Genomic DNA, 24,552 nt, shown 5'->3' with positions numbered 1-24,552 from the left:
TATTGCCTTCTGATTTGATCACTTGTATTTCATTTACAGATCACCTTTGGGCTCTACAACCTCTGTTTCAGCACCTCCAGCTCTTCCAGGTCCACCAGCCTTCCATGGCATGCTAGAGCGGGCCCCAGCAGAGCCCTCCTACCGTGCCCCCATGGAGAAGCTTTTCTATTTGCCTCATGTCTGCAGCTATACTTGTCTGTCTCGGATCAGACCTATGAGAAATGAGCAGTACCGAGGCAAGAACCCTTTGTTAGTCCCACTACTATATGACTTTCGGAGGATGACAGCCCGACGCCGAGTTAACCGCAAGATGGGCTTTCATGTTATCTATAAGACACCCTGTGGTCTCTGCCTTCGGACAATGCAGGAGATTGAACGTTACCTATTTGAAACTGGCTGTGACTTCCTCTTTCTGGAGATGTTTTGTTTGGATCCATATGTTCTTGTGGACCGAAAGTTTCAGCCCTATAAGCCTTTTTACTATATTTTGGACATCACCTATGGCAAAGAAGATGTTCCTCTGTCTTGTGTTAATGAGATTGACACAACCCCCCCACCCCAGGTGGCCTACAGCAAAGAGCGTATCCCAGGCAAGGGTGTTTTCATTAACACTGGCCCTGAATTTCTGGTTGGCTGTGACTGCAAGGATGGTTGTCGGGACAAGTGAGTTGGGAGAATGGGGGGATTGCTACCCCTGCCTCCTACTTTATTATGGTTGCCTTTCTTTTCACCTCTTTCTTTGTCTTATATCTGTGGTGCTTTCCCTGTCTCCCTTTACTTCCTCCCTCAGCTGGAACTTCTGCCATAAGGCCTTCATGAAAATTATGAGGTAGGGAGGCCAGAGTCTGATATGCCCCACCGAGTGACCCTGGGTATATATGACTTTTGTTGTTTCTTTCTCTGATCCTCTCCTTATGTTTTCAGTGCCACTTTGTTTCATTCTCTTCCTTTCTATTTTAATCTCATTCTTTTTTTACTCTTGCTCTTTTCCTTTTTCATTTACACATGAAGTATGAAAAAAATTTAAAACTACTTTGTCCCCATCCCCATCCTTTTAGTAGCAATTCTTCTATTGAAAGAAAATCTCACAAGTATAGCTGTCATACCTTTCTGTTTTACACAGGTCCAAGTGTGCCTGCCATCAGCTAACTATCCAGGCTACAGCCTGCACCCCAGGGGGCCAAATCAACCCTAACTCTGGCTACCAGTACAAGAGATTAGAAGAGTGTCTACCAACAGGGTAAGTAGTCAGAGCATGATAGTCAGAGGCTGAGGAGTATGTTGTTTTTCTGTGCTTCTAGAAGCTATCAGAAATCTAAAAATTAGACTGGGCATGATGGTGCACACTAAGTGCACTCCCAGCACTTAGGAGGTGGAGACCAAAGGAATGTGAATTTGAAGCCCACCAGGGCTACACAGTGAGTTTTATACTGAGACCTTGTCTTTAAAAAAAAAAAAATCTAGTAATACTAGTATTACTGGATGCTGCTAGGTGCTGGAGGCTCACGCCTATAATCTTAGCTACTCAGGAGATCAGATCAGAGATCAGGAAGATCATGGTTTGAAGCCAGCCCAGGTAAATAGTTCCACAAGACCCTATCTCAAAAAACCCTTCACAAAAATAGGGCTAGTGGAGCTCAAGGTGAAGGCTCTGAGTTCAAGCCCCAGTACCGCAAACAAAACAAAACACACCTGGATACTAATTTCATTTCATAGTTGTGTGAATGTTCTAATTATGATTTACTCTAGCAAGTGATCTACTTTCCAGAGAGGAGAAGCAAGCAAAGAATGAATTATATAGGATTTTGTAGCCTAGAATGAAAAGTTAGAATCAAATTCATGGTGCAATGAAAGCAATTAGAGGATTTTAACCAAGTAAGTAATGTGATCTGCCTTTGCAAGATTACTTTTGTTTCTTTGTGGAGTATAAGTATTAGGGGAGCTGAAGCAGAATTTGGAAGACCAATTAGGAGATAAGTACAGGAGTATGGATGGGAAGAAGTAGTGGTTGCTGGGGCTTATGTTAGAAAAGAGGTGGCCATAGAAATGAAAGAGGATAGGTATGGGATATCACTTAATGGTAGAGTGAAAGGCTTTGGGTTCAATATCCAGCACCCAAAAAAAAGTATTAATTTAGAATACATTAAAAAGGTAAATCTGGATACAAAACTTGATAGCTGTAGTGGGAAGAAGGAGGAAAAGAATGGAATCAAGGACAATTTATAAGTTCTTGGCTTGAATAACTTTACTGATGTTGGTGCTTTTTATTGAGATAAAAAGCCCAAAGGATTTGCAGGTTTGAGAATTAGCTTTTGTTTTGGCCATGTTAAGTTCAAGATGCCAGTTAGGCAGTCTGAGTGCAAATACCAAGAAGGTAGCAAAGTGTAAGAGTTAGACATAAAGACCTGGGAATCAGTAGCAGAGGTGTAAATATTTAAAGCTCAAATGAGTTCATCTAGATAGAATGCTGCTAATAGAGAAGGGGCCAGGAGTAATCCCAGTGTGCCCTAAGATTTAGAGGTTGAACCAGCTCGTGAGACTGAGGACAGCAGTGGGAAAGTGGAATACAGCATGGTAAACTTATATGTGTTAACCTAATGTTTGAGATTACGTAATTGACAGAAGAGGTAAAGAAAAATGCCTCAATGAAATAATTTAAGATTTCCTATAGCTGGGCGTTGGTGGTTTATGCCTGTAATCCTAGCTACTCAGGAGGCAAAGATCAGGAAGATTGCAGTTCAAGGCCAGTCCGAGCAAATAGTTCACAAGACCCTATCTCAAAAATACCCAACACAAAATAGGGCTGGTGGAATGGCTGAAGTAGTAGGGCACCTGCCAAATAACCATGATGCCCTGATTTCAAGCCCCAGTACCACTAGAAAAAGAAAAAGATTTCCTGTAATTGAAGGATCTTTTTCCAAATTGAAAGGGATACTCGAGGGCTTGGGGTGTGGTTTAGTGTTAGAGCACTTGCCTAGCATGTGCAAGGCCCAGCTCTGTGAAGGAAAAAAGAGAGAGAGAAAGAAAAAGGACTACTCAGTCCTCAGCATAATAAATCAGAATAGATCCCCAATAAGACACATGATCATGAACTGGGCATGGTGGTACATGAAGGCAGAAGTGGAGGATCAAAGTCTGATGCCAGCTCTGGGCAAGAAATTTGAGACCTTATCTGAAAAATAACAAAAACAAAATGAGCTGGGTGTGGCTCAAGTGAAGAGTGCTTGCCTAGCAAGCACTAGGCTCTGAGTTTAAACTCCAGTATTGAAGAAAAAATAGCATGGTTATAAAATGTCAGAACATAGAGAACAAAGAAAAAACTTCTAAATGTTTAGGAAGGAGAAATAGACCACATTAAAAAAAGAAGGAAAAAAAACAGACACTTGTAGCTCACGCCTGTAATCCTAGCTATTCACAATGCATACATCAAGAGGATCTCAGTTTGAAGCTAGCCCTGAGCACATAGTTCCAGAGACCCTGTCTCAAAAAAAAAAAATCACAAAAAAGGGCAGAGTGCTTCAGACAATAATAAACACACCTACCTAGCAAGCGTGAGGCACTGAGTTCAAATACCAGTGCAGCCACACACACACACACACACACACACACACACACACACACACACACACACACACACACACACACACACACACACACACACACACACACACACACCCCCCCCCCCCCAAAACTTGAAACAAATTCATCTTTCCCAGAATAACACTGGAAGCTTGATGATAATTGAGTAATCTCTTCAGAATTTGAAGGGAATATTATTTACAAACTAGATTTTTAACTGAGGCAAACTACTAATTAAGTGTTCATATAAGCTAAGAACATTTTAGACTTTTAGTATCTCAAAGTTGTTCATTATTCCCCTTCTCACAAAGTTATTAGAAATAGAGCTAGATGTGGTGGTACATGCCTGTAATTCCAACTAATGGGGAGGCTGAGGCAGGTGGATCATGAATTTGAGCCCAGCCTGGGCAACTTTTCTCACTATCAAGGGGTTGGATGTTATTAGTTCAAGCTCTGTAGTGAGTGCTTGGATGGCATGTGGGAGGCCCCTGGGTTCAATCCCCAGTACTGCAAAAAAAAAAAAAAATTTTTTTTTACTAGAAATGTTTACAATGAGAGAGAAAACCAAGAAAGAGGAAGGCATCAGATCTAAGAGACAGGACCCAACCCAGAAGAGTGAAGGGAGAAGGGAATTAAGGACTGAATTTGTGCCAAAAACATAGAAAACTAAGCAAAGGAAAAGAGCTGGTGGTAGTACACACCTGTAATCCCAGCATTTGTGGGGCTGAGACAGGAGGAGTTTGAAGCCAGTCTGGAGTACATAGTGTGACCCTATCTCAAAAAAAAGGGAAAAGATAGTTATTTAGTTGTACTGTAGTTATCATTTATATTTTAATTACAAGAAGAATTCTGAATCTTATAACAATGTTTAGATTTAATAATGCTGAATGGTGGGGGAGATGCATTGGGAGGTGTGGAGTATGAATCCAGGGCCTTGCTAGTCAAGTGCTCTACCACTAACCTACATCTTCAACCCTATAAAAATTTTTGTTGTCCTTTGAGACAGTGTCTTACCATGTAGCCCAGGCTGGCATTGAGCTTGAGATCCTCCTTCCTCAGCCTTCCAAGTGCTTGGGATTATTGGTATGTACCACTCTGCCTGGCAAAAGTATTTTAGAGTGACCACAAATAATGTTTACTATTTCCCTACTTAAAACTAACAGCTTCCATTGCACTTGGAGTTTAGTTTAGCCCTTAGCCTTTGGTTACAAAATACTGTACTATCTGATTCCCCTTATCTCTCTCTCCATAGTTGTTCCAGCCATGCTTACATTCTTCACTTCTTGGATCCATTTCATCCCATGTTTTTAGTATAGGCTACCTTGGGGCTTTTGTGTACACTGTGCCTTCTTGACATCCTTCCCCTGATTTTTCCATAGTTGTCTTTTTAACCTTGAGCTCTCTGCTTTAATCTCCCCTCCTCAGAAAGACCATTCCTGGTCACTCTAAAAGTGAGCCATTTTCACTCCCTTAATTTTCTCATTGAGCACCAGGTTTGTGTTCTTTATAGTATTTATAACAATTTTATCTGTGACTTAGTTTTGTTGTTTTTCTCATTGAAATGGAAGTTCCATGAGGACTAGGAACCTAATCTGTCTTTTTTTATTTTTTTATTTTTTGGAGGTACTGGGTATTGAACTCAGGACCTCATGCTTGCTGGGCAAACACTCTATGACTTGAGCAACACCTCCAACTTATCCTTATCTGTTTTGCACAGTATTGTATCACTAACAGCTAACTTAATACAATGCCTGGTACATAGTAAACACTTAGACAAATTTTGTGGAATGAATGACTTGGTATAGCTACTCTAAAGGTTTCAATGCCTGGTACATAGTAAACACTTAGACAAATTTTGTGGAATGAATGACTTGGTATAGCTACTCTAAAGGTTTCTTAGGTGGCGATAGACCTAAGTTCTACATAACCCTTTCTCTTCTAAGTTGACCCTATTTTATCAGCTGTGAATAGATGATGTTAACACAAACAGCCCTTTATTCCCAGTAGGATTTTAAATGTCTTATTCCCAGAGTTGTTTCCTAGTCTGGTATTGGTTACATGGTATATTCAGTTTGTGAAAATTCATGGAGCTATCTATATATGTAGTCCTCTTTGTATATTTTTCTCTATGTATATCACAGTTCTATAACTCTCTATTTTTATTTATTTATTTTTGCAGTGCTGTGGATTGAACCCAAGTCCTCATGCATTCTAGACAACAGCTCTGCCACTGAGCTACATCTCCAGTCCCAGTAGTCCTTTCTAAATTTAAGAATCTATAAACAAATCAACCTTTGGAAGGTTGCTTTAAGGATAGAATTTTTAAAATGTATGTAAAGCATTTACATAATGCTAAATACAAAATATATTTTTAATAAATAGAATCTGATTCTTTTTCAGAGGGATATGACTAATGTTATCAACCAACTAATTGTACTATTGTCATCTTTCTAAAAGTAAATGCTTCCCTTAAATTTATATACCAGGAAAATAAAAAATAAAACCCTAACACTGAGCAGAAGCATTGAGACTTGAAACAAATGGTTTTCTCAGTATATCTATTACCTTCCTTTAATACTAGATGCTGTTTGGTTTTTTTGGTTGGGGCGGGTGGGAAGGGGGGAGAAGGTACTGAAATTTGAACACAGGACCTCATGCTTGCTAGACAGGTGCTCTACCACTTGAACCACTCTGCCAGCCCTTTTTTGTGTTGGTTTTTTTTTTTTTTTTTTTTTTTTTTTTTTTTGAGATAGGGTCTCACAAACTATTTGCCCAGGCTGGCTTTGAGCCATGATCCTCTTAATCTCTACCTCCTGAGTAGCTAGCATTACAGGTGTGAGCCACCAGCGCCATAAGATCCTGGTTAATTTTAATAGTGTATTAAATTAAATTCTTAAATTGAGAATATGAGATTGTTGAAGGTTGAGATTGTTGAAGGTAGAGATTATGACCTTTTTCATTGTTTTATTCTCAGTATCTTGTATAACTTGCTGTTTTAATAAATGTTTACTAAATGAAAGAAAATTAACTTTATCCAAAAAAATCCCATAAACATTCCCAGCTCCTCCTGTGCCTTTATTTCCTTTCAATATCTATAATATTGATTCCTACTTTTCTCAGCTGTCTTTATTTTATGAATCCATTTCTACAAATTGACATAGTCTGTGAACTTATTCTGATGTTTCTACAATCTGTATTCACATTGTTTGCTTAGATCTTCTCCAGGCATTAGGCATTCAGGCATTCGCTGTTACGTGGTATATCACCATGAACATATTTATATAGAAATCATTTTTTTTCTTCTGAATTGCTTCATTGGGCTGTATTCCCAAATGTGTCAGAGTGCATAGATAGTTCCATAAATCCACTCACTTAAAGTTATTACTTAATTTGTAATCTTTGTTTTGTGAATTTCTAGTGCTCTAGTGATCGTGTCATTGATTTTATTCTAACCTCCTCCCAGGGTTTATGAGTGTAACAAACGCTGCAAATGTGACCCAAACATGTGCACAAATCGGTTGGTGCAGCATGGACTACAGGTTCGGCTACAGCTATTTAAGACACAGAACAAGGGCTGGGGTATCCGCTGCTTGGATGACATTGCCAAAGGCTCTTTTGTGTGTATTTATGCAGGTTGGTGATGAAATACAAGAGTTGCTCCCTGAGGTTGGGACATAGTGGGGAATTGAACCAGAGACAAATTGAACATGAGAATAAAGTGCTAGCTGGACATGGTGGTGCATGCCTGTAATCCCAGCACAGGGGAGGTGGAAGCAGGAGAATCACAAGTTCCAGGCCAACCTGGCCCTCATAACAAGACTGTCTCAGAAAAAGTGTTTAGGGGTTGGAGGTGTAGCTTAGTAGCAAAACGTATGCTTAGCATGCAGGAATGCTGGATTCAATCCCTAGCACCCCAAAATTAAAGAATAAAGTACTTGATAATTTGAACTGGGAGCAAGAGTTGGCAGGGATTTCTTCTGTAAAGGACAATGAATAATGTGCCTTTCTGGGTGAACCAGAGAGGGACAAAAGTGGTTCATAAAGACAAGAATAAAGAGAGAGAAAGTTTTGGACACTGATATTTCAGAAACAATGATTTATCATCCATTGTATCATCTTCTCCCATATCACTCCACCCAGAGATCTTTTAGCTGAAAACTCTTTCAGGAAATAAGAAATAGAAAGGCAAAAAGACTAAATTAAAAACTACAGTAAGCTTCCCTGTACTCTTAATGTTAAGACACATGAGTGGTCTTAATAGTTAAGACACAAGGAACAAGAGACTATAATGCAGACGTTTTGACTATGCTAATGGATAGTGTTTTGAAGAAGTAACCCTTATTTTTTCCAAAAGGTCCCCATAACCTAGAAGGCCTTTAATTCTCTTCATTCTCAGGCAAAATCCTGACAGATGACTTTGCAGACAAGGAAGGCCTGGAAATGGGTGATGAGTACTTTGCAAATCTGGATCATATAGAGAGCGTGGAGAACTTTAAAGAAGGATATGAGAGTGATGTTCCTTGTTCCTCTGACAGCAGTGGTGTAGACTTGAAGGACCAGGAAGATGGTAACAGTGGTACAGAGGACCCTGAAGAGTCCAATGATGATAGCTCAGATGATAACTTCTGTAAGGACGAGGACTTCAGCACCAGTTCAGTGTGGCGCAGCTATGCTACCCGAAGGCAGACTCGTGGCCAGAAGGAAAATGGACTATCTGAGACAGCTTCCAAGGACTCCCGTCCCCCGGACCTTGGGCCCCCACATATTCCTATCCCTCCCTCAATCTCTGGAGGGGGCTGCAATCCACCTTCCTCTGAAGAAACACCCAAGAATAAGGTAGCCTCTTGGTTGAGCTGCAATAGTGTCAGTGAAGGTGGATTTGCTGACTCTGATAGCCGTTCATCCTTCAAGACTGGTGAAGTTGGGGAGGGCCGGACTGGGGGAGGCCGAGGGGAGGCTGAGAAGGCCTCCACCTCAGGACTGGGCATCAAGGATGAAGGAGACATCAAGCAGGCCAAGAAAGAGGTAAGAAGTTACCTGAGAGCAGTGGCTTTTAACTTAGTTACAGTTAATACAGTCTCACCACAAGTGTGGTTTTTTGTTTTGTTTTGTTTTTAATGCTTGCTCTCTGCTAAAGTGGAGAAACAATTGATTTCAAAACCAAACACTTTAGTCCCAGCTTATTAGGGAGTTTGAGGGAAGATCACTTGAGCCTACAGTTGCAGCTTAGGATATGCATAATGATATCCTGTCTGAAACAAAAATAACAAGAATTGATTCAAATATATGTCTAATGACATTGGAAGTTCCCACGTTACAAGTATTGAAACTTGGGTCCATGTAAGAATGCGCTCATAGTATTCTTCCCATGAGCATTATGTCTCATCATTGGGAAGGGTTTAAAGCCCTGCCAAAGGAGATTCGTGATGCAGTAGTGATTTTTGCTGACAAATTACAGAGTGATTTCTTCATACGAGGTATGCAGGTACACTTGTGATAGTGTACCTCACTGACTTGACTAATGTATTTGAAAGTCATTTGAAACAAAGACAGTATACTGGATTTGTTACCTTAGACCATGAAAGAATTTATCTCTTGTTCTTTTCCAGGACTCTGATGACCGAAACAAAATATCAGTGTAAGTGTGTGTCTTTTTTGGTTTTTTTCTAAATTTTATTTATTTACTTATTTTGGTTGTACTGGGGTTTGAACTCAGTTACTTGAGCTTACCAGGCATGTGCTCTACCACTTGAACCATACCCCCAGCCCAGTGCTTATCTTTCTTCTTGACTTGTTTCCAAGTCTGCCTTCTCAAGCCAATGACCTGATCCCATCTCATTCCTTCTCATCCCATCAGAGTTACTGAAAGTTCTCGAAATTACAATTATAATCCTTCTCCCATGAAGCCTGAAGGACTTCGCCGCCCACCTAGTAAGACTAGTATGCATCAGAGCCGGCGACTCATGGCTTCGGCCCAGTCCAACCCTGATGTAAGTGACCTTCACAAGTTGTATCTTACCCACCCTTGTGCAAGTAAAGAAATCTGGAACAGTCTCACCTTCACTACAATTACTGTTAGGTCCCTCCTTGCTTCTTTGGTCTTGACTTCCTACCTTGTTCTCTTTTATGCACTATATAATCCTCTTTTTTCTGGCAGTACTGGGGTTTGAACTTAGGGACTTTTACTTGTTGGACAGCGCTCTACCACTTGAACCACAGCACCAGCCCTAATCTTCTAGATTACAGCTTCAGCCCCTGTTGCCAAATCGTAGATAAAAGGACCTGAAACAGATTTTGCATTTACTCCCCTTCTCACCCTTCTGTCTCCCCAGGATGTCCTGACACTGTCCAGCAGCACAGAAAGTGAGGGGGAAAGTGGGAACAGCCGAAAGCCCACTGCTGGTCAGACTTCAGCCACAGCAGTTGACAGTGATGATATCCAGACCATCTCCTCTGGCTCTGAAGGGGATGAATTTGAGGACAAGAAGAACATGTCTGGTAGTGTGGAAAAACTTGGAGTGTGATAGGAAGAAACAGGAAGAAATTAGGGATCATTTTTAAAGGAAACTAACAGAGGGAGGAAAAATTTAGGTAAAATTTGAGGCATCTCTGGGTTGGTGTGGTGGCTCAAGTGCAAAGTGTGCCTGCCTAGCAAGCATAAGGTCCTGAGTTCAAACAGAACTCCTTCACCTCCACACACATTTAAAAAAAAGAACTGAGGCATCCCTGGGAGGGCTCCCTGACTATAAGCTAAGCTGTTAATACTGACATGTACCTTCCTCTCTTCTTTCCAGAATCTTCATCCAGCAGATCTATTCCTGCCTTTAAAAAATCCAGCATTTTAAGGCTGGAGGCATGGCTCAAGTGGTAGAGTGCCTGCCTAGCAAGCACAAGGTCCTGAGTTCAAACCCCAGCACCATCAAAAAAAAAAAAAAAAAACTACCACTTAGGACCTCAGCATGAGACACTTATTAGTATTCTCAGGCTATAATGTGTGGGACAGAAATGAGAGTAGAAACCAGGCATGGTGGTGTATATCTATAATCCCAACACTCAGAAAACTGAGGCAAGAGGATTGTGAGTTTGAGGCCAGCCTATCCTAGTTTGTGATACCTTGTCTCAAAAAAAGGGGAGGAGGATAAGAGTGTCCAGTCATGAGTTGAGATGGGTCCTGACTCCATTCATCTTCCTTTTTCCTGTCTAGGTCCAATGAAGCGCCAGGTGGCAGTAAAATCAACCCGAGGCTTCGCTCTTAAATCAACCCATGGGATTGCCATCAAATCAACCAACATGGCCTCTGTGGACAAGGGGGAAAGTGCACCTGTTCGTAAGAACACACGCCAATTCTACGATGGTGAAGAGTCTTGCTACATCATTGACGCCAAGCTTGAAGGCAACCTGGGTCGCTACCTCAATGTAAGACTTCTTTTTCTCACCTCTAGATCTTGGGTTCTCCCATAGTCCTCACATTTCTACTTCTTTTAATACACTATATAAATCTAAACATTTCTTGTTATAAATTGATCTCAAAGACTCTTTTAAGAGGCAGCTTTCTTTCAAAACATCTCGCTATAGTAGGGAGGGTCATATGTCATCATTTTCTCCCAACTCTTACCCACAAAATCAGATTCTGTTTCCATGGTTCTGAGTCAATGCTGTATTTAACTTACAGCACAGTTGCAGCCCCAACCTGTTTGTCCAGAATGTCTTCGTGGATACCCATGATCTTCGCTTCCCTTGGGTGGCCTTCTTTGCCAGCAAGTAAGAGGGTCAGGAAAAGGGCAATTGGGAAGGGGTGAGGACCATTGAAATTCTAAGGGTGGCCTCTCCTAGTGGTCCATCTCCACATGCACACCCTAACCCAAGGTGCCTGTGCTGTCTACGCCTTCACCACACCCCATGCTTGCTTTCCTCTTCAGGAGAATCCGGGCTGGGACAGAACTTACTTGGGACTACAACTACGAAGTGGGCAGTGTGGAAGGCAAGGAGCTGCTCTGCTGTTGCGGAGCCATCGAATGCAGAGGCCGTCTTCTTTAGAGAGCCGCCTGCCTCACTTCAGAACCCTTCTTGAACTGTCCTTTTTCCTCAGGAACTGGTTCTTCCTGACTGTTAACTCTGACCCCAAGTCTGATCTAGCTACTCCCTAGCTCCTAAAGATAGAAATGGGGGTTTCTGGATCAGGAGAGCTCTTCCAATGTGGTGCTAGCAAGCAGGGTCCCTTCTTCACTTCCTAGGGCACTAGAGTGGGAAGAGATTACCACTCTTATCTCAGGCCTAACGTCCTTCCCATCCCATTTGTTCAAGTGTTCATGATCCCAGTAGACTATTCATAGAACAGGGGCTGTGTATCTACTATCCCTTGTTTGTATTGTTTCTTGAAAGTTTTTAACAAGATGGTAAAAACTTAAGATTGTGATTTGATTTCTCTCCCTCAGCCCCATACCTCCATCCTGGATCTTTAAATAAGAGATCTGTTCCCCCATCCTCCCCAGTGGGCAGTTACACCTTCTTTTTTTCTTACTTGCCATGTGAAATTTTAGAAAGGAAAGTGTTACATAACCGCAAGGAAGACATAAAACTATCTTAGTTTATTTAGTTGATCCCCTTTCTTAGTTCCTAATAGTCTGACACTTGTTGCCATGTTTTATTTAACCTTTAATATATTTTAATTAAAAAAAAGAAAAAAAACCATTAACAGTACATTTTGGTCTGAAATGGTCCCTCTGCTGAAATGCCAGGTGCTAGCTGTAATTCTGGCTTTAAAACCAAAACCCCAAATGTTTAATAAATAAAAATTAGAACTAGTTGCCATCTAGTCAACTATTCCAAACCAGCTAGTCTAGCTGAAGACGAGAAAGGGGAAGAGGCCAGAGAGAGATCTTGGACCTGTGGTTATAGGGACAGTGAGCAGAAAAGTAACACAAAGGCCATCTGAGCAGTTCTCAATATAGTCCCTATCTTTTGGCAGAGGTAGGGTATGGGTCACATATGTCCCCTCCTACACGCAATTCATTTGTGTCTTAGGAGAAAAAAGTTAAAATCAGCTCAGCTTTGGAGCATTGGTCCAACTTTGGCAGAATGAGGCCCTTAGATAGGATGATAAGGCACAACCCTGGCTCAAGGTCAGGGAGTCAAAGGCAAACAGCTAGGGCCAAATTCTCAAGAATAAGGAATGTGAATTATAATCTTTACCCGAGCTGAGGAAGGGTCTCAAAATTAATAGGATAATTTGGGGTATAGAGAGGAAAATAAGACCATCCCCTCTCTAACAGAATGTAACCAACCTCCTCTGTACCTGGGAATAGGCTGGTTAGAATTTGGTTTAAAGGCAACTGGATGACAAAGAAGTAAGGAGGGAAGACCAGAAGTCTCCTCTCCCGTTCTCCTTTCTCCCCAGAGCTTAAAGTGACCGTACAGGGGAAGTTGACTAGTTCCTTGGCTTTATGAATTAATGTGGGAGACAGCTGGAACCATGGTTCAGTCATTCTTACGATGGTTGTTATTGAGGATGGGGTGGCCGTTGGCTAGGGGCCGGCTCTTAGCCCCTCCCCCAGCTGCAGCCTCCTCCCCCTCTGAGCTCTCTGTTTCATCCCGGTCACTGCGTTCATCTTCTACCAGCTGTGGAAAAGGGATAAAAAGGATTACATGATACTCTCAAACTCCTGAGGACTGCCTCTCTCTGCAGGCTTGTCCCTGCTATCCCCAGAGCCTCACAGTTTTTTTTTAAAGGATTGTTGATATGACAAGGCATTTGGGGACTTCTAGAGTTGAGAGTAGTAAGGACTATAAAATAGGGACAGAGCGTTCACCTTTCCAGTTATGAACTTGTGGGCCATGCGCAAAATGAGGTAGGCCCAGAAGATATGTAGCGTCTGTAGCACTCCCATCATGACATTGAAGAAGTAGTAGCCGAAGAAGGCAGGATAGAGCTCCAGTGGGTACACCAGGGTACAATGCAGGATCCTGAAGAGTCAAGGGGAGAGACAAAATTGTAAATATAGACAAGAGGGGATAAAGATGGAGGGTAGATAAATGAGGGGAAGAAACACAAGACTTCTGTGTTCTTGAGAACAGGAGGATAGCCTGGCTGCCTACTTACCAGAAGGGCAGGATGACCAGTCGAGTGATGATGAACACAATGGCGAAGATAATGAAGATGTTGTTGCAGGTGTTTTTCCATCCAGCGTAGTTAAACATCTTGGCTGACTGCATAAATAGCCCCCATCCGTCGTCATGGGCTCCTGACTCTTCCCACATACACTCATACGGTTAGCAGCACTGCTCTGTGCCTCCCATTTTGGTCCCAGGAATGTCATTCCTCTCCTAACCCCCCCACCCCAACCAAGACAAAAGGCCTCTAGTTTGAGGAAGCCTGACCTCCAGCAAGTAGTCAGAAGAATCATGCAGAGCCATGATGAGAGTCCCTGCTCGGATGTAATTGGCAAACCAAGAGAAGCTGATGAGGATGATGGTGGCCACGTGATGGATGATCTGCTCCTTGAAATCCTGCAGAAAAGATTCAGACTCCAGGGAATTTTTTTCCTGTTCCCAAGCCGCCACTGTTCCTTGTTCCTTCCACTTGCCTATCGTTCTCCATTTCCCAGCAGCTACGTATGAGCCCCCAGAAGTCAAAGGAAAGGCTATTCACACCAGAGCCTCATTTGGCTCTCTTCACTCACCTTTCGCTTGACATCAGAGGCAATGCTGAAGAGCAGGGACCAGTAGAAGGAAAGTTCAATCATGTAGTACCAATACTGGGAAGGGATCATGCTCTGGGAGAGGAGAGAGTGGTAAGGGACTCTAGAGCAACTAGCCGTGAGGGACTCACCTCTCCACACCCAGCCCCTTAGAGTCCCTGCAGTTCTTAGTTCCATGACTCAGCTTCCCTGCTACATGTTCAGACTGCCATCTTTTCACAAGGATATGTCTTAGCCTACCTGTGTAAAGGGGCCTGTTTCATACCTGTATGGGATATCCCTCCCAAACTTTCCTCATGTCATAGAACCAGGGTTTCTGCAGAGAGATGGTGAGAGGTTAAAAAGAAGAAACACCCAAGGACTAAGGCCTCAACCCACCTTCCCAGAGAACAGACTCACTTCCCAATAATTCCCACTCACATCCACAATGACAGCCATCCCAGCAATGAAAGCAATCAGGTAAAATGTGAATCTCCAGCTGTAAGAGGAAAAAGAACTGCCTATGTAGGAGTATGTCATAAGCTCCCAAGTGACCTTAGCTATCCTCTGAAGATACCATCAGTAACTGAATTCACCTCTTCCTACATATGGCCACAACCTACCCCTCCGCAAGAAACATTAGACCTCCCTCTCCATCCAGTTTCATTTGCCCAAATTTCCCCACCTGGCTTCTCGAAACTTCTTGAGAAGACTGGGGCGGTCTTGGTTTCGGCGGCGGCGGAACCAGCGTTCTACCTGGCGGCCAGAAAGCCCACTTTGCCGGGACAAAAGCTCTACTTCTGCCTGTGTGCAATTAAGAAGTCATTACATTCAGCCTGAGAATCAGCAGCTCCCTCACTTTCCCAAGTTCTCCCAGTAATAACCTAAGCCAGTAACACACACACACACCCACCAAGGATAGCGTTCCAAATTCAAACTCAATCCCTTCCTTTCTCCTCCCCACCAGAACTCAGGAACTCTTAGAGCCACAGCAAAGTCTGCAATTCATACCTGCTTGGGCTGCTTGCCACTGGTCAGGTAGAAATGCTCCAAGATGGCATTGGGAGGTGCCCGCAGCCGAGTTTTCTCCTTTACGTTCAGGAGGGCAGCCAGTGGTGTAGCCACATAACTGGGGAAGGGACATGAAGGAAAGCTGCTGTCTAGCTCTCTTGGAGCATTCTCAGCCCCTAAGTTGGGATGAGAAAGGGCTGCAAGCTCAGGCAACTTTATTCTGGGCCTCAGTTTACCCAGTTTCCTGGCAACCCTCTTCTAGCCTCCTGGGCTGCCTGTAGCTCACAAAGCGGCCTGTGTTCAGTAGTGGCCAGGCAGGGTGGCCAGAGGAGGGTGAGAACAAATAACCATTGAAGGAAAGAGCCTGGGGGTGCTGAGCCCTCAGGAAAACAATGGTGCCCTGTTGGGGGGGGCAGGTTGTGGAACACAGTGGGCAGGGACCTGGGTAGCCAGAACAACAGGGTATAGGACTACATAGCAAGAGACATACGAAGTCCAAGAGACTGTGGCTGGCAACTGAGGAAGAGGTGAGGATAGGCTGGTATACTCACAGCTCAAAGAAGTAACGAATGATGAGGAACAGCAAGGCCAGGGGTAATGTAATATAGAGGTCTGAGGCTTTGGCATAGACACGTCCATCTCGGTCTTCTAGATCAGCCCAGGTTAAGTTCACAGGCAGCCACAACCGTTCCCACCAGAAGTAATCATACAAAGTCTGGAGCATCCTGTGTGAGGAGAGGGGAGAGAGAGAGTGTTAGGGGCAGCTGTGGGGAAGGAGGAATGAAAGCTTTCTTGCTGTCAAAAGGAGCAGGGGCAAGTGACAAGCCCTCGTATTTGGTCTATGTGGCCTTGGAACAAATCAGTTTCCTCATCTGTAATATGGTGGCTTTCCAGTTCCAACATTTACTATTCATGGCAACCTCAGGTGATTCTAGCACCATAAAGGTCCTGATTCCTACAATAAGTAACCTTGTCTGAATGAAGATAATGCTCATTGCTATCATTTGAATAAAAGAAAAATGAAAGAACCTTGGGTTCTTCTCATCATTTTGCTCTCCCAACCTGGAAGACAGGAAGGATCTGGCTGAAGAAGCTATAGCCAGCAATTGAGTTAAGTAAGAAGCACCTTTTCTTCACCCTAGTCTCAAGCCAGCTCATAGCTAGAAGCTTCCCTGGAGCAGGGAGCAGGAGGAGAGCCCAAAAACAGATTACAGGGCTTAGACAAACACTTCCTTCATCAGGACAGCACATCCATAAGGGGAAAGAAAAAAAAAAAATGAGAAAGCCAGAGTAAGGCAAAAAAGTGTGTCCCCAAATAATGCTGACCTCCACAATAGTCTGTGAACATTAAACATCTGCACATAAGATTGATGCACATGCCAGGCCATTCCGTTCCTACACTTAAGGCAAAAGAAGTCTATCTGTACACCTCTTTTCAGAAAGTGAAGGCAAGAGCTACAGGAAACAAGGAGTTGGGAAATCCAGAGAGCAAACCAAGACATCTGGTGGAATTAAATTTTGTTTTGTTTTGTTTTCGATTTTTTTGAGAGAGAGCCTTGCTATGTAGCCAAGGCTTGCCCGGAACTCCCAATCTGTCTGCTCGGCCTCTTAAGTGCTGGGATTATAGATGGCACCACCATGACAGATGTGAGCTGTTTCTTACAAAGCCTCATTCAGATTGAATTCAACTATGATATGTTGTAAGAACTTGTGTAAATATCAGTGTATCTCCAGTACAACAGTAACAACAACAAAAAAGGTTCATTCAGAACGTAAAATACTAGTCTGCAGAGAAATACCCATCACAAACATCCCTCAACCCAGGAAAGACCTGCTGCTTTACACACCTCCCCTTTTTCCTCCACTGAAAGGTAAAGGAACAACACAGTGGCAGTGACCATTTGAACACCAGACAAGGAAGGCAGTTCATGGGAAGACAGCAGCCACTTGGAGCTGAGAGAAGCAGCAAGAAGGCCATGAAGAGGCAGTGCACTGGGTCCATCACAACACCTAGCAGTTCTAGGACTCAAGATGACCAGGGCAGTCTTTTCCAGCTCCCTGAAAGCCCCGTCCCTGTTCTCCTCCCAAGCGGTAGAAGAGTGGTGCTAGACTGGTGTAGAAGCTGAAGGCAGAGCTGGGGAGGTTAAGAGCGGAGGGCTTGTCCATCATGAACAGAGGCAACAGAGACCAACTGGTAGTGCTGAAGGCAAGGCTGAACCCTCAGCCCACAGCTGAATGGGGCTGATCCTTCAGCTGCTCAGCTCCGCCCTCACCCTCCACAGAAGCACTTGCGAAATCCCTCTCAGCCTGTCACGGGTCAGTATTCCAGCTCAAGGACTTTACCCTCTTGTCCCACTCCTGGTCACTGCTCTCTAGGATGAAATCAGAGGTCAGCACTGACAATAAAGGAGCTTCAGCTCCACCTTCCACCACTCTTGTCCCGAATCACACTCACACACATTCCAGGCCTCTGCACCCACAGCACTGCCCCTTCCCCCTCCACCTTAGCCAGAATAAATATTTAATTAAAGAGATGGAAACCTTTTGAACTGAACAAAACTAAATACAATTGCCCACAGTGGAACTTTTCCTCACACAAACACATTTTCCTACTGAAAAGTAGCTAATTGAACAGAAAAGGGACGATGCAGAACCCTACATGTATCTGTACACCTCCCCCACTCCCCATTTTTTTTTTTTTTTTTTTTTACTTAACCTGATTGAAGGAGGGGAATTATATCTGACTACTATGTCTCTTGGGGCCCAGCTTTTCCTCCAATGAGACCTAAAGGCAAGGGTGCAGGCAGGCCTCAACCTTGTGCTCTTTCTCATCTACTTAGTGGAAACTAGCAGGGATGTTCCTCTGTCAGGGGCATGTTGGGGTTATGAACTTAGGGCTAGCTGAAGGCCTGACGAGAAGGTAGAGCCTCTCTTCTAGACTCCTATAACCCAACAATGCCTTTCTTATCCCGACAAAGACGGTGAGGAGCTGGGCAGTGGGTAAAGTAGGTATTCAAGAACAATTAAGGCAAGCACCTGTATAACCCATCTGTCTCAACCCCAAAGGATGGAAGACAAGCACGTGAGAGTGAGAGCGTGATGTGTCAGGAGTTCAGAGATGCAAATTAATGGCGGCTCTCTCACACCTGAGTTTCAGGCTTTCTGTGACCATAGCCCTCCCTTTCTGTTCTGGACTTCCATTAGCAGAGAAGCATTACTCCTGCCCAGCAGGGAAAGGCACCAGATTCAGCAGGGTCAGGGCTTCTGACTGATTAAGAGGGGAAAGGATGACAACAGGAATTCCCAGCCAGCCTCACTTACACGTCCCCATAGAACCAAGGAGTCTGCTCCCTGTCGCAGCCCTGGTGGCTTCTTGGTATTAGCACACCAAGCTAAACAAAGCATCCCATCAACAAGAGACCTGGGCAAAAAAAAAAAAAAAAGTGATGTGCACACAGGGTAGGGAGATGACTCTACCTTTCCTGCCTTCTCAGCCCTCAGGGCAGATTGTTGATTTTCTTGCAGGGAATAAAAATCACACCTATGCTTTTCCACTATTACACACATACACACACGTGAAGAGATATGGGGTGTGTCCATTGGTTTCTTTCTCCTTCACACATACCTGCCTGGAGACACAGATGCCACTTTCTGAAGCACAAGCTGGACAGAGGCCAGCAGAGCAGGGATTTCATGAACACTGGATTACTAGGAACTTGAGCAGGGCTCTGCCCAGTCCCAACCTTTGCCCCAACTCTGACTGCCCTCCCCAAGACCCTCCTAGGTGGATGAAAAGGGCCAGGAGACCCCCTCCCAGAGGGCTAGGAGGGCAGAAGTTCAGCCTATGAGGAAAAATATCTGACTCAATGTGGTAACAGTCCTAATGGCTCTCAAGAGTTTGGAGAAATAACTAAGAAAAATATTTTTTAAAAAAATATCTGAAAGGGCAGAGAGAGTTAAAAAAGAGAGGGTCTCACAGGCTCTCCGCTTCTGGGGAAGCCTGAGTAACTACAAAAAAAAAAAAAGTGGAAGGAGGAGTCCTGACTAGTCTTCCTTGTTGAAAACTTTATTTCAGGTTAACAGCAGCGGGTCATGAACTAGAAAGCTGCAAGCAATGGGTGAAGTCAAGAGGTGTGTCATTGCTTCAGGCTGCAGCAGAGGCCCAACAATTTGGGTCAGATTGTGGGAAGGATGGTGGGGAGGAGGAGAGGCATCAAGAACAGTGGTTCTCAGGCCTCATCTTACCTAGGAAGTCCCACCCAAAGCCCCTCACCCACCCAAACAATGCATGAAACTGCATCCCCTAGGGGCAAAGAAAGGCCAACAGGTTGAAGGGACAGCTGGAGGTGCTGCTGAAGGGCACAATACAGGGAAAGTCAGCCTGTAGTCATGGCAGATTTTGCTTCTTCCCAGGGCAAAATCTGGCCAGAGGCCTCAGTAAGGAGAGAGAGGGGTGTGGGTACCAGGAAAAACAAGGATCTCTCTATCTTTCTCTCTCTCTCTCTCTCTCTCTCTCTCTGAAAAGTATCTGTATAGGTCACTATGTGGTCAGGGCAAGTCCCAAGGGACAGAGCTGCAGACAAAACTTTACCCCTAAGAGCCCATCACAAGTGTAGTCAGCCACTCACATTCAAGCCCGGTAACCTCAACACTGGTAAGGGACAACAGCCTATCCCCTGCTCTAACACAGGTAGCTACCAGTGATTTACCTACTGAAGGCTTTTTTCTCATTCAGGTCTCTGGCAAGATGGGCTCACTTCATACCTCAGTATTCTCACAACCCCCTTGACTCAGGTGACAGGTTTTGATGTCAGGAGCCTGGCTTGGTCATAGAAACTCCCAAGCTCGGGCCAAAGATTAAAGCCACACACCTGCAGTTAACCCACTTGCCAGAGGGCCTCTGAGCTAGTAATTAGCAAGCTACGGTCAAAAAAGCCAGTTTTACCAGCTGCTCCCCAAGCTAACCACACACACCCCATAACGGTATAGGAGCCCTAGCCCAGGGGGGCCGGGACAGACACTCAGTGCCACTCCTTCCTGTTTTCCGTTAAGCACATGGACGCTCTGACCTCCTCCAGGGTGGGCACGGTAGGTGGTTAAGAAGAAAAAGCAGCAGATCCTCCTCTGCCCTTGCACTCTACCACAGGACCCATCCAGGCGGGGGCAAGCCCGCGGGCCCCTTGCCAGGCTGGGGGCTGTCGCGCGAATGGTCGTCAAGGTTTTCTCCTCCCCAACAAAAGGAAGCCTGTGGCTCAGGCCCCTTGGCAAGTAGTCCCAGCGTCCCCACTTCCCAGGCCCTACCTGTTGCCCAGAAGGGCCCCTCAGGGCCAGGGCAGCGAGTCCCAGAACGCAGACGCACCAGGCCAGCCTGCCCCGGGGCGGCGCTGGGGGCCCGGCCGCTCCCGCGAGGCGCTCGGCCCGCCCTCCCCCAGGCCCGCCGCCATGAGCGCGCCGGGCAGAGGCCCCCGGGCCGGCGGCTCCCTCCCGCTCGGCTAGTCTAGGGTATGCGCCCAGGGCCGTATCCCCTCGGCGGGCCCTCGTCGCCCCGCCGCGGCCCTGTGGGCGCAGCCGCGTCCAAGCGACCCCGGTTCTCCCAACTTTTCCGCAGCCCCTTCCTGCGCCCACCCTTGCGCGCCGCGCCTGGGGAGCAGGAACTGGGGTCCCGACTCACGCGGCGGTGGCGGCGTCGCGGTGCTGACTGGGCCGGCAGCTGCTGCTCCGTCTCTTCTGGTCCGAGCTCCGGGGCCCCCTCAGCACTGGCTCGGCCCAGTCCTCTCCTCCCCCTTCCGCCCGCCCGCGCGTCGGCCCGCTCCCTCCCTCCCTCCCTCCTTCCTCCTCCTCCTGCCGCCCGCCGAGCCCAGTCGAGCTGCGTCCGAACCCAGCCCGGGAGAGAAAGGCCGCGGGCAACTCCAGAGCCGGGAGACTGGGTGTGGGCCTGTGACTCGGAGAGTGGAAAGCCTGTGCGCGATGGCCGCTGCGCCCCCGCTCCCGCTCCTGCCTGCCGCCCCCTTCCCCGCCTAGGCGGGCCGCGGGATCCACAGGAACCGAGTCCTCGAAGTGTCAGACCCCGCGGCCGCGCCCACTGAAGTCCCCGATGGGGGCAGGCAGCGGATGAGCTCTTCGAGCACTTGGGTCTCTTGGTTGCAACCCCCTGCAACTCCCAGACAGACCCACGAGGTACCGAAGGACCCTGGGCCCCGAGCAGTGGCCCCACCCGCCCCCAATTGTGGTCGGCGACCTCAACCCGGCGGTGCGGCCCCCAGTTCCTCTGCCGGGCTGATTGCCACACTTCCCACCTCTAGCCCCACGGGGCAGCAGAGGGAGGAGGACGTGCGGTGTGGGCACCCAGCGGGCGCAGCCGGGGAATCCCGCCCGAGTGCCGCGTTCCCAGGCTGAAAACCTCTCATGGAGGGATCCAGGCAGCTGCGACCTGACCCTCCTCCCAATAAAACCCACAGCGTTTTCCACCCCAGTGCTGTAGAGCCTACAGCAGCTCACCCTTACTGGCGCGCACACACACACGCTACGGTGATCGAGTTTGAAAGAGCCACCCTCCAACTTTTGCAAAATGTACTTGAGTTTTCAATCTACACCATCCTTATCCACGGGCTATTTAGTATTAAAAACTATTTTCCTCTTAAATAGTCTGATGACATCGATATTTCAGGAAGATTGGCGTGGACAGGGCTTGACCAAGATGTACTTGGTGGTTTCTTTACAGGGAAAACTACAGCCTACTCCATATAGAGCTACTTTTATTTTCATTTATTATTTATTTACCTTAATGGTGTGTTTATGCTGTCACAGAATCTGTGACAGTGGCTTGTTTCATAATATATCTAATCAAGTCCTAGTGCTTTGGCAGTTCTCTTAGGGCTGGTATCACACCCCACCACCATCCCCATTCAGTTTGAGAGATAGTCTTCACCTAAGGCTCTTTTTGGAGGGGTAGGAAGACAGAAGCTGACTGATTTCCAACCTGTTTGTTCATTTGCTCATTGCAGTGGGACTCCTCTTCCACTTCCCTTCGCCAGCCCAGGCCACAACAGAAGAAATGTTGTCCTTTACAACACCCCGATGGGTCCTCCATCAGGTTATATATCCCTCCCCCCAGGAGACAAAGGAGAAGTAGATGGAGAAAGGAAAACTTGACCTCAACTGGCATTAGGACCATACTACACTTGCCCTGCCTTGGCTGGACCAGGAGATTATGATCACCACCCTTCTAACCCATCCCTCCCCCAAGGCTGGCATGGCCACGCCCACAGTGCCCCAAGTGTGGCCTGCATTGTAGTGACTCACTTCCTCTGTATAGGCTGCTGAGGTGTCCCAAAGCACAAGACAGGCCATGGGACCAGAGTTCATATATCTGAGTAGAATCCTAGGACAAACACATGAAGCCAAATTGTGAAAGGTGGGTCTATCCAAGACAGGGTGGCCTATACAACACAGAAGCGTTTTCAGATAAAGAGTAGAGCCTGGCTAGTCTCCGGACAGACTCAGGTTTCAGTTCTGGGGAGAAAAGTTTCCTAACAAGAAGTAAAATAGATCAGAGAAATCTTTGTGCATTCTGAAATCATACAATGCAAGTAACTGATAGAAAACCAATAGGGGCTTGAGCATTTGAAGAAGTGTTGGTGAGTCAACAGTTGAGGTGCTATATATTACTGCTTTGCCCCAGTATTCCACTAAGAAGGACTGCCAAATCAACCATAGTTCATCAAGGCATGAAAAATCAGTGAGAGGGAGTTAGGAGTCCTGGATCTGGTTCCAACTCCATGGCCTTAGGAAGTCACTCTCCTTCCTTGAATCAGTAATGAAGGGTGGTAGATTAAATCATCTCTAAACTGTCTGTCAACCCTGAAATCCTAAAATTTAGAGCACAGAGAGGAAGGTGATTCTGAAAACAACCTCAGTCTGTCCAAGGGTTGAATAAAAACAAAACCTAAGGATAAAAGAGGTAAGAGTTGATTGGAGGTGTGGCTCAACAGTAGAGAGCCTGAAGCCCTGTGTTCAAACCCTGCCCCACCAAAAAAAAAAAAAAAAGAAAGGTTAGAGTCCACCTGAGTTTCAACAACCACACACATACTCCTCACACCTATAGGAAGAGGACTTCACTTCTGCCTCCTGTGTGCCTTCTCCAAATTCAAAGATCAGCTTGCAGTTCTGCCAGGAATCCCTTGGAGAGGTTTAGACTGGGCAAACAAGGCACCCTCACCCTCCCATCCCTTCCCCCTAAGCCTGCTTGGCACATGCAATCAAAATAGATTCTGGTGGCTTATGCCTGTAATCATACCTACTTGGGAAGCTGAGATTGGGAGGATCGCTGTTCGAGGCCAACCCAGACAAATAGTTAGCAAGACCCCATCTCCAAAATAATCAGAGTAAAATGATGCTGGAGGCATGGCTCAAGTACTAGAACACTACTTTGCAAGTGCAAGCCAAAAAAAAAAGGAGAGAGAGAGCGCTTCTGAAAGGTTTATTAGTCCAGGGCATGGGGTCTCTGACTGAAGCTGTCTGTGGTCACCCAGCATCACTGCAGTAAACCAGTATCCACATATGTCTAGAGGTCTGTCTCATTTCAGTGTTGTGAACAGATTTTCTACCTGAGGCTCTTTTCCTGACTCTACTTGTTCACCAAGTCCACCCAGGAACCTGATATCCTCAGGAGGCTGCACTTCTCAACAAGTGGACTGAGAGAGTGAGAGAGACCCTAGATAATCTGGGATTGGAGCAGAGACCTCAGCTGGCCACTAGAGGACTCCATATGTTCAGTGGTTGCTCATGCTCTCTTGTGGCCAGATGGGAGAATGGCAAGAGGAAGTTGCAGAAGAGAGCCAAAATTAAACTTCTTAGGGAGTCATGTAAAAATAACAGTTACCATTATAGAGTAAGATTATAACAATACTTATTGTTATATATTAATTTACATTTTAAGTGTTTACTTACTACACTGTACCCAGAACTTTTCTAAGTGCTTTATATGTGTTTGTGTGGGGAGGAGGATGTGTGGGGAGAACCCAGAGCCTCCCTCGTGCTAGGCAACCTCTCTACCATTCAGCTACATCCTCAGCCCTATATGTTGTTATTTAGTTTTTGATAACCTAGCGCATAAACACTTTTTTTTTTTTTTGGTGGTACTGCAGTTCAAACTCAAGTCCTGACGTTTGTTAGGCAGGCAAACTTGAGCCACTTGAGCCATGGGTTGGGTATTTTTTGAGATAGGGCCTTGTGAACTATTTGCCCAGGCTGGCTTCGATCAGCAATCCTCCAGATCTCTGTCTCC

At 45.6% G+C, this 24,552-nt stretch overlaps 2 protein-coding genes across 9 annotated transcripts in view; one reads left to right on the top strand and one right to left on the bottom strand.

Moving 5' to 3' along the window:
* Setdb1 (SET domain bifurcated histone lysine methyltransferase 1) overlaps window positions 1-12,323 on the top strand; it is a 32,537-nt gene extending 20,214 nt beyond the window's left edge. For all 3 annotated transcript variants that reach the window (XM_074048174.1, XM_020155816.2, XM_074048173.1), the window contains exons 14-23: window positions 40-663; window positions 1,124-1,240; window positions 7,043-7,212; window positions 7,976-8,604; window positions 9,189-9,217; window positions 9,437-9,569; window positions 9,912-10,077; window positions 10,784-10,995; window positions 11,252-11,340; window positions 11,499-12,323. In XM_074048174.1, the coding sequence (XP_073904275.1) occupies window positions 40-663; window positions 1,124-1,240; window positions 7,043-7,212; window positions 7,976-8,604; window positions 9,189-9,217; window positions 9,437-9,569; window positions 9,912-10,077; window positions 10,784-10,995; window positions 11,252-11,340; window positions 11,499-11,616 (2,287 nt within the window). In that variant the 3' untranslated portion in view covers window positions 11,617-12,323. The remainder of the gene's footprint in view (window positions 1-39; window positions 664-1,123; window positions 1,241-7,042; window positions 7,213-7,975; window positions 8,605-9,188; window positions 9,218-9,436; window positions 9,570-9,911; window positions 10,078-10,783; window positions 10,996-11,251; window positions 11,341-11,498) is intronic.
* Cers2 (ceramide synthase 2) lies at window positions 12,149-21,073 on the bottom strand. 6 transcript variants are annotated; one of them, XM_020155818.2, is made up of 12 exons: window positions 20,938-21,073; window positions 18,588-18,687; window positions 15,818-15,991; window positions 15,267-15,384; window positions 14,941-15,059; window positions 14,697-14,754; window positions 14,542-14,592; window positions 14,259-14,351; window positions 13,957-14,085; window positions 13,679-13,785; window positions 13,389-13,542; window positions 12,149-13,197 (listed from the first exon to the last, which is right to left on the bottom strand). In XM_020155818.2, the coding sequence occupies exons 3-12, from the start codon at window positions 15,988-15,990 to the stop codon at window positions 13,057-13,059; spliced, it is 1,143 nt and encodes a 380-aa protein (XP_020011407.1). In that variant the 5' UTR covers window position 15,991; window positions 18,588-18,687; window positions 20,938-21,073; the 3' UTR covers window positions 12,149-13,056. The 6 variants fall into 6 exon arrangements, with proteins under 6 accessions (XP_020011407.1, XP_073904276.1, XP_073904277.1 ...); XM_074048175.1 differs by having other exon boundaries at window positions 20,892-21,006; XM_074048176.1 differs by lacking the exon at window positions 20,938-21,073 and adding an exon at window positions 20,568-20,586.
* Window positions 21,074-24,552: the final 3,479 nt, after the last annotated feature.

This window comes from Castor canadensis, chromosome 11 (assembly GCF_047511655.1).
Source record: "Castor canadensis chromosome 11, mCasCan1.hap1v2, whole genome shotgun sequence".
Taxonomy (NCBI): Eukaryota; Metazoa; Chordata; class Mammalia; order Rodentia; family Castoridae; genus Castor; species Castor canadensis.
This window is presented reverse-complemented; position numbering and strand designations above follow the sequence as displayed.